This window comes from Semicossyphus pulcher, unplaced genomic scaffold (genome assembly GCF_022749685.1).
Source record: "Semicossyphus pulcher isolate SPU_LCO1_2020_fin unplaced genomic scaffold, fSemPul1.0.p SCAF_21, whole genome shotgun sequence".
Lineage (NCBI taxonomy): Eukaryota > Metazoa > Chordata > Actinopteri > Labriformes > Labridae > Semicossyphus > Semicossyphus pulcher.
Genome location: NW_027211695.1, coordinates 23310261 through 23320000, shown reverse-complemented (window position 1 = coordinate 23320000; position 9740 = coordinate 23310261). Strand labels below are relative to the sequence as shown.

At 48.5% G+C, this 9740-nt stretch overlaps 1 protein-coding gene across 1 annotated transcript in view; it reads right to left on the bottom strand.

The window, feature by feature from the left end:
* The window catches only part of LOC138600511 (aegyptin), a 1722-nt gene extending 106 nt beyond the window's left edge, over nt 1–1616 (bottom strand). The window contains exons 1-5 of the mRNA XM_069671930.1: nt 1562–1616; nt 1314–1372; nt 1190–1240; nt 610–750; nt 1–35 (exon numbers count right to left, since the gene is read on the bottom strand). The exon at nt 1–35 is cut by the window's left edge and continues 106 nt beyond it. Coding sequence (XP_069528031.1) covers nt 1–35; nt 610–750; nt 1190–1240; nt 1314–1370 — 284 coding nt within the window. The 5' untranslated portion in view covers nt 1371–1372; nt 1562–1616. The remainder of the gene's footprint in view (nt 36–609; nt 751–1189; nt 1241–1313; nt 1373–1561) is intronic.
* Between the last annotated feature and the right edge of the window lie 8124 nt (nt 1617–9740).

Genomic DNA, 9740 nt, shown 5'->3' with positions numbered 1-9740 from the left:
TTCACCTCCTGTCTCACCTCCTGTCTCTTGACCTCCTACTTCACCTCCTGTCACACCTCCTGTCTCTCCACTTCCTGCATCACCTCCTGCATCACCTTCTGTCTCACCTCCAGTCTCACCTCCTGTCTCTTCTCCTCCTGTCACACTTCCTGTCTCTCCTCCCATCTCACCTTCTCCTGTCACACCTCCTGCATCACCTCCTGTCTCTCCTCCTGTCTCACCTTCTCCTGCTTCACCTCCTGTCTCACTTCCTGTCTCCTCCTCCTCCGTGCTTCCTCCATCCTCCACCTCCTCATCTCCTCCATTTTCCCTTCCTTTTCCTTCCGCCTCTCCATCTTTTTCTCCTTCCTCCTCCTCTCCCTCACTGCTCTCCCCTTCTCCCTCATCCTCTCCATCTTCTTCTTCCTCCTCTTCATCTCCTCCTTGTCCATCTTTCTTTCCTTCCTCTTCCTCTTCCTCCTCATTTTCCTCCTCACCTCCTTCTTCTTCCCTTTCTTCCTCCTCCTCCTCCTCATTTCCTTCTCCCTCTACATCTTTCTCTCCTTCTTCATCTTTTCCTTTTTCCTCCTTTTGTTCTTCTGTATCCTTCTCTCTCTCTTCCTCCTCTACTTCTCCTCCGCCCTCTAACTGCTCTTCCTCCTCCTTCCCTTCATCCTTCTTTCCTTCCTCTTCCTCTCCTGTTGTCTCTCCTCCTCCTCCTTCTTCTCCTCCGTGCTCCTCCTCTTTGTCGCTGGTCTCGTTGGAGTTACTCTGTGAAGATACATAAGCGGCTTTCAGTTATTAGAGCTCAGATTAGATTACACTACATTTCCCATGAGCCTCAGCTGCTGTTACACACACCTTCTGTTCTTCTGTGAGACACACACAGTTAGCTACATAAGAATGTCATCTGTGTAATCCATAGAGAAGGAGGAGAGGCGGAGGAGGAGAGGCGGAGGAGGAAAGGTGGAGGAGGAGAGGCAGAGGAGGAGAGGCGGAAGAGAGGAAGAGACGCGGAGTAGGAAGAGAGGAGGAGAGGCGAAGGAGGGGAGGAGGAAGGGAGGAGGAGAGGCGGAGGAGGAGAGGAGGAAGAGAGGCGGAGGAAGAGAGGAGGAGAAGCGGTGGAGGAGAGGAGGAAGAGAGGCGAAGGAAGAGAGGAGGAATAGTGGAGGAGGAGAGGAGGAAGAGGTTTCTGACTGTTTCCACTGACCTCTCGTTCTCCCTCTGAGCTTTCTGACCTCGTCACTCTGCTTCTGTGGATCTGAGGAAGAAACTAATGTGAACCAGGTGAGACAGGCAGGCAGATGGATGGACAGACAGATAGACAGACTTACTGTCATGCTCAGACTGAGGCCCAGTAAACACAAGAAGATCAGAGCAACCTTCATCATCACTGAGGAAGAGGAGAGAGGACAAAACAGAGACATGAGTACTATTAATACTATATTACTATACTACTGCTACTACAACCACTACTACTAGTACTACTATACTACTGCTGCTGCTGCTACACCACTGGCACTACCACTACTTGCATAGTTAGCACTACACTGAGGGTAGAACATAATCTTTCTGTACTCACAGGGTTCTGCTGTTCTGGTGGATCCAGTTGTACTCTGGTAAACGTAGTAACAGAGCAAAGGTTAGGCCCAAATTTAAACAGTTCTGATGTCAGCAAGCGACCGATCACATCGATGGACTGGCAGAAAGCAGCGTGACATCACAGGACACATCACACTCTGTGGTCCCTGCGGTTAGACCATAAGTTGGAGGGAGTCTGTTTTTAATTCAGACAATAGACGAGTCACCGCCCACCTGTCTGAGCTGGTTAACAGAGCACACGGCCATGCAACACACAAACAGTACAATCATTAGTACTACATGTACTAGTACTACAGCAAGGATGAGTACTAGCACTACAGCAAGGATGAGTATTAGCACTGCAGCAAGGACGAGTATCAGCACTGCAGCAAGGATGAGTACTAGCACTGCAGCAAGGACGAGTATTAGCACTGCAGCAAGATGAGTATTAGCACTGCAGCAAGGATGAGTATTAGCACTGCAGCAAGGATGAGTACTAGCACTACAGCAAGGATGAGTATTAGCACTGCAGCAAGGACGAGTATTAGCACTGCAGCAAGGACGAGTATTAGCACTGCAGCAAGGATGAGTACTAGCACTACAGCAAGGATGAGTACTAGCACTGCAGCAAGGACGAGTATCAGCACTGCAGCAAGGATGAGTACTAGCACTGCAGCAAGGACGAGTATCAGCACTGCAGCAAGGATGAGTACTAGCACTGCAGCAAGGATGAGTACTAGCACTGCAGCAAGGACGAGTACTAGCACTGCAGCAAGGATGAGTACTAGCACTGCAGCAAGGACGAGTATCAGCACTGCAGCAAGGATGAGTACTAGCACTACAGCATGGATGAGTACTAGCACTGCAGCCAGGACAACTAACAAGCACTACAGCCAGGACGACTAACAAGCACTGCAGCAAAGATGAGTACTAGTACTACAGCAAGGACGACTAACAAGCACTACAGCCAGGGCGAGTACTAGTACTACAGCACTGATGAGTAACAAGCACTGCAGCAAGGACGAGTACTAGTACTACAGCAAGGACGACTAACAAGCACTGCAGCAAGGACGAGTACTAGTATTACAGCAAGGATGAGTATTACCTGTCTGAGCTGGTTAACAGAGCACACGGCCATGCAACACACGAACAGTACAATCATTAGTACTACGTGTACTAGTACTACAGCAAGGATGAGTACTAGCACTACAGCAAGGATGAGTATTAGCACTACAGCAAGGATGAGTATTAGCATTACAGCAAGGATGAGTACTAGCACTACAGCAAGGATGAGTATTAGCATTACAGCAAGGATGAGTACTAGCACTACAGCAAGGATGAGTATTTGCACTACAGCAAGGATGAGTATTAGCATTACAGCAAGGATGAGTACTAGCACTACAGCAAGGACGAGCACTAGCACTGCAGCAAGGACGAGTATTAGCACTGCAGCAAGATGAGTATTAGCACTGCAGTAAGATGAGTATTAGCACTGCAGCAAGGATGAGTACTAGCACTACAGCAAGGATGAGTACTAGCACTGCAGCAAGGACGAGTACTAGCACTGCAGCAAGGACGAGTATCAGCACTGCAGCAAGGATGAGTACTAGCACTACAGCAAGGATGAGTACTAGCACTGCAGCAAGGACGAGTATCAGCACTGCAGCAAGGATGAGTACTAGCACTACACCAAGGATGAGTACTAGCACTACAGCAAGGATGAGCATTAGCATTACAGCAAGGATGAGTACTAGCACTACAGCATGGATGAGTACTAGCACTGCAGCAAGGACGAGTATCAGCACTACAGCAAGGACAACTAACAAGCACTACAGCCAGGACGACTAACAAGCACTGCAGCAAGGATGAGTACTAGTACTACAGCAAGGACGACTAACAAGCACTGCAGCAAAGATGAGTACTAGTACTACAGCAAGGACGACTAACAAGCACTACAGCCAGGACGACTAACAAGCACTGCAGCAAGGATGAGGACTAGTACTACAGCACTGATGAGTAACAAGCACTGCAGCAAGGACGAGTACTAGTACTACAGCAAGGACGACTAACAAGCACTGCAGCAAGGACGAGTACTAGTATTACAGCAAGGACGAGTATTACCTGTCTGAGCTGGTTAACAGAGCACACGGCCATGCAACACACGAACAGTACAATCATTAGTACTACGTGTACTAGTACTACAGCAAGGATGAGTACTAGCACTACAGCAAGGATGAGTATTAGCACTACAGCAAGGATGAGTATTAGCATTACAGCAAGGATGAGTACTAGCACTACAGCAAGGACGAGCACTAGCACTGCAGCAAGGACGAGTATTAGCACTGCAGCAAGATGAGTATTAGCACTGCAGTAAGATGAGTATTAGCACTGCAGCAAGGATGAGTACTAGCACTACAGCAAGGATGAGTACTAGCACTGCAGCAAGGACGAGTACTAGCACTGCAGCAAGGACGAGTATCAGCACTGCAGCAAGGATGAGTACTAGCACTACAGCAAGGATGAGTACTAGCACTGCAGCAAGAACGAGTATCAGCACTGCAGCAAGGATGAGTACTAGCACTACAGCAAGGATGAGCATTAGCATTACAGCAAGGATGAGTACTAGCACTATAGCATGGATGAGTACTAGCACTGCAGCAAGGACGAGTATCAGCACTACAGCAAGGACAACTAACAAGCACTACAGCCAGGACGACTAACAAGCACTGCAGCAAGGATGAGTACTAGTACTACAGCAAGGACGACTAACAAGCACTACAGCCAGGACGACTAACAAGCACTGCAGCAAGGATGAGTACTAGCACTACAGCAAGGATGAGCATTAGCATTACAGCAAGGATGAGTACTAGCACTATAGCATGGATGAGTACTAGCACTGCAGCAAGGACGAGTATCAGCACTACAGCAAGGACAACTAACAAGCACTACAGCAAGGACGACTAACAAGCACTGCAGCAAAGATGAGTACTAGTACTACAGCAAGGACGACTAACAAGCACTACAGCCAGGACGACTAACAAGCACTGCAGCAAGGATGAGGACTAGTACTACAGCACTGATGAGTAACAAGCACTGCAGCAAGGACGAGTACTAGTACTACAGCAAGGACGACTAACAAGCACTGCAGCAAGGACGAGTACTAGTATTACAGCAAGGACAAGTATTAGCACTAACAAGTTAAAGGCCTGAGGTGGTCTTAGTCTGATGGTGATTGTCTCAGGGTTTGTTGAAAGAATACCAGGTTTAAATTGTGTCAGGTTCTCTGGGGCTTTCTGGGGCTGATTAAGGAGGTCAAAGAGTTGGTTTCCTTTATAGGGTTTCAGTCGCTGATCAGGGATTTTTGAAAGGTCAGCTTAATGCGGAGTTCTGGAGGCTCTGTAGGAGGCTTCAGTGGAAGATTCACAGGTAGATTACAAAGCTCTGGATATGTCAAAGGTTCACTCAAGAGTTGAAAGGCCTCAGGTGTTCCACAGTTTGAAAGGGAGTTTGAGAGGTTTTTGAGAAGATACCAGGGGTAAAACATGACTGTTTCTGGGGTTGTCAACCTTCAGCGGTTGTTTAAAGTTTCTTGATGAGTTTAGAGACCGATCAGGGAGGAAGACTGCCAATCACTGGTCCACATTCTCACTACAGCTCAGTCAGTAATTTAATCGACCACAGGAAACAGGAAGAGATTTTATAGTTGAATCGGCTGACAGACATGATGATCGTTAAAACTATTACTACAGTTTGATTATGGATTGGTTGTACTTTTATTTTGAAAAGTGCTCCAGACTCAGAGCGGCATCCTGTCAGTCACTGTCACAGAGACACATTAAAACAAAGCTTTAGGATATGTTCAGAGTCATTTCTGTGCAGCCCTGAGGTCATGCTCAGTAATGACATCAGCAGTGACGTCATCACCTTCAACTGGCTCGGTCATCTCCATGGAGACAGCTGCTTTTTCCCTGTGGGAGGAGTTATAGGAAGTCAGGTAGAAGCACGAGTTTCAGCATCAGTGTGTGTGTGTGTGTGTGTGTGTGTGTGTGTGTGTGTGTGTGGGTGTGTGTGTGTGTGTGCATGTTTGCGCAGATGCAGTACAGACAAACGACCACTAGATGGCAGCAGAGTCTCAGCACATGCAGAGAAGGAGGAGGAGAGAGAGGAGGAGCAGAGGTGTGTTGATGTCACACAGGTACAGCTATGAGTGAGGAGAACACTGTTTTGACATCATGTTGTTTAAACTGCAGTTCATTTGTGATCTGCAGAGCGCAGATCTGTGATCGATTGCTTCTGTCTCCTCACATGTAGCGGGGCCATGACAGCTGTCTGACTGAAAAACACCTGTAGCACTATAACCACAAAGAGACACAAAACGACTACAAAGAGACACAGGACGACCAAAGAGACAAAAGACAACCACAAAGAGACACAGGACGACCACAGAGAGACACACGACGACCAAAGAGACACACGACGACCAAAGAGACACACGACGACCAAAGAGACACAGGACGACCAAAGAAACACACGACGACCAAAGAGACACAGGACGACCACAGAGAAACACAGGACGACCAAAGAGACACAGGACGACCAAAGAGACACAGGACGACCACAGGGAGACACAGGACGACCAAAGAGACACAGGACGACCACAAAGAGACACACAACGACCAAAGAGACACAGGACGACTAAAGAAACACACGACGACCAAAGAGACACAGGACGACCACAGAGAGACACAGGACGACCAAAGAGACACACGACGACCAAAGAGACACAGGACGACCACAGAGAGACACACGACGACCAAAGAGACACAGGACGACCAAAGAGACACAGGAGGACCACAGGGAGACACAGGACGACCACAGGGAGACACAGGACGACCAAAGAGACACAGGACGACTAAAGAAACACACGACGACCAAAGAGACACAGGACGACTAAAGAAACACACGACGACCAAAGAGACACAGGACGACCAAAGAAACACACGACGACCAAAGAGACACACGACGACCAAAGAGACACAGGACGACCAAAGAAACACAGGACGACCAAAGTAACACACGACGACCAAAGAGACACACGACGACCAAAGAAACACACGACGACCAAAGAGACACAGGACGACCAAAGAGACACAGGATGACCAAAGAAACACACGACGACCAAAGAGACACAGGACGACCAAAGAGACACAGGATGACCAAAGAAACACACGACGACCAAAGAGACACAGGACGACCAAAGAGACACAGGACGACCACAGAGAGACACACGACGACCAAAGAGACACAGGACGACCAAAGAGACACAGGAGGACCACAGGGAGACACAGGACGACCACAGGGAGACACAGGACGACCAAAGAGACACAGGATGACCAAAGAGACACAGGACGACCAAAGAGACAAAAGACAACCACAAAGAGACACAGGACGACCACAGAGAGACACACGACGACCAAAGAGACACAGGACGACCACAAAGAGACACACAATGACCACAGAGAGACACACGACGACCAAAGAGACACACGACGACCAAAGAGACACAGGACGACCAAAGAGACACATGACGACCAAAGAGACACAGGACGACCACAGGGAGACACAGGACGACCAAAGAGACACAGGACGACCACAAAGAGACACACAACGACCAAAGAGACACAGGACGACTAAAGAAACACAGAACGACCAAAGAGACACAGGATGACTACAGAGAGACACAGGACGACCAAAGAGACACACGACGACCAAAGAGACACAGGACGACCACAGAGAGACACACGACAACCAAAGAGACACAGGAAGACCAAAGAGACACAGGACGACCACAGGGAGACACAGGACGACCAAAGAGACACAGGACGACCACAAAGAGACACACGACGACCAAAGAGACACAGGACGACTAAAGAAACACACGACGACCAAAGAGACACAGGACGACCAAAGAAACACACGACGACCAAAGAGACACAGGACGACCAAAGAGACACAGGACGACCAAAGAAACACAGGACGACCAAAGAAACACACGACGACCAAAGAGACACAGGACGACCAAAGAGACACACGACGACCAAAGAGACACAGGACGACTAAAGAAACACAGGACGACCAAAGAAACACACGATGACCAAAAAGAGACACAGGACGACCAAAGAAACACAGGACGACCAAAGAGACACAGGACGACCAAAGAAACACACGACGACCAAAGAGACACAGGACGACCAAAGAAACACACGACGACCAAAGAGACACAGGACGACCAAAGAAACACACGACGACCAAAGAGACACAGGACGACCAAAGAAACACACGACGACCAAAGAGACACAGGACGACCAAAGAAACACACGACGACCAAAGAGACACACGACGACCAAAGAGACACACGACGACCAAAGAAACACAGGACGACCAAAGAGACACAGGACGACTAAAGAAACACAGGACGACCAAAGAGACACAGGACGACCAAAGAAACACACGACGACCAAAGAGACACACGACGACCAAAGAAACACAGGACGACCAAAGAGACACAGGACGACTAAAGAAACACAGGACGACCAAAGAGACACAGGATGACCAAAGAAACACACGACGACCAAAGAGACACAGGACGACCAAAGAGACACAGGACGACCACAGAGAGACACACGACGACCAAAGAGACACAGGACGACTAAAGAAACACACGACGACCAAAGAGACACAGGACGACCAAAGAAACACACGACGACCAAAGAGACACAGGACGACTAAAGAGACACAGGACGACCACAGGGAGACACAGGACGACCACAGAGAGACACACGACGACCAAAGAGACACAGGACGACCAAAGAAACACACGACGACCAAAGAGACACAGGACGACCACAGAGAGACACAGGACGACTAAAGAAACACAGGACGACCAAAGAGACACAGGACGACCAAAGAGACACAGGACGACCAAAGAAACACACGACGACCAAAGAGACACAGGACGACTAAAGAAACACAGGACGACCAAAGAGACACAGGACGACCAAAGAGACACAGGACGACCAAAGAGACACAGGACGACCAAAGAAACACAGGACGACCAAAGAGACACAGGACGACTAAAGAAACACAGGACGACCACAAAGAGACACAGGACGACCAAAGAGACACAGGACGACCAAAGAAACACAGGACGACCAAAGAGACACAGGACGACCAAAGAGACACAGGACGACCAAAGAAACACAGGACGACCAAAGAGACACACGACGACCAAAGAAACACAGGACGACCAAAGAGACACAGGACGACCCAAGAGACACAGGACAACTAAAGAGACACAGGACGACCACAGAGACACAGGACAACTAAAGAGACACAGGACGACCACAGAGAGACACAGGACGACCAAAGAGACACAGGACGACCAAAGAGACACAGGACAACTAAAGAGACACAGGACGACCACAGAGACACAGGACAACTAAAGAGACACAGGACGACCAAAGAGACACAGGACGACCAAAGAGACACACGACGACCAAAGAGACACAGGACGACCAAAGAGACACAGGACAACTAAAGAGACACAGGACGACCAAAGAGACACAGGACAACTAAAGAGACACAGGACGACCACAGAGACACAGGACAACTAAAGAGACACAGGACAAACACATTTTATACATTACCTACTAATTCGATTTTAAAACAAGCTGCATAAATGAATGAACAAATGAATAAGATAATGTGCTGTGTTGGACTCACCCAGCAGCAGATGACAGATGAAGCCTCCTTGTTGTCTCAATGTCGATTGTTTGATTTACACCCCTTCACCCCCTTCACCTGCTCCACCCTCCTGCCTGTTTAAGTGTTCAAACCATAGCTTCTGTCTCTACAGCCTGAACGTACGAACACTTCTTCTCTCTGCTCTTCTCACTAAATGAACAGACCATTAAAAACCTGTGTGAATACATTTCACTCTTTGCAGCCGCAACATGGACTGATGGGGCTCCAGTTAAAGTGCACCACGGCTGTTTCAGCTGTTGAAACTATGAAGAAAAATCTTTGTTGGCCTTTATTACCATGAAAAGCGAGACGAAAGCTCTACAAAAATCACCTTTTGAAACATGATGACAGTTTTTTTCTGAGTGGACGACACATCA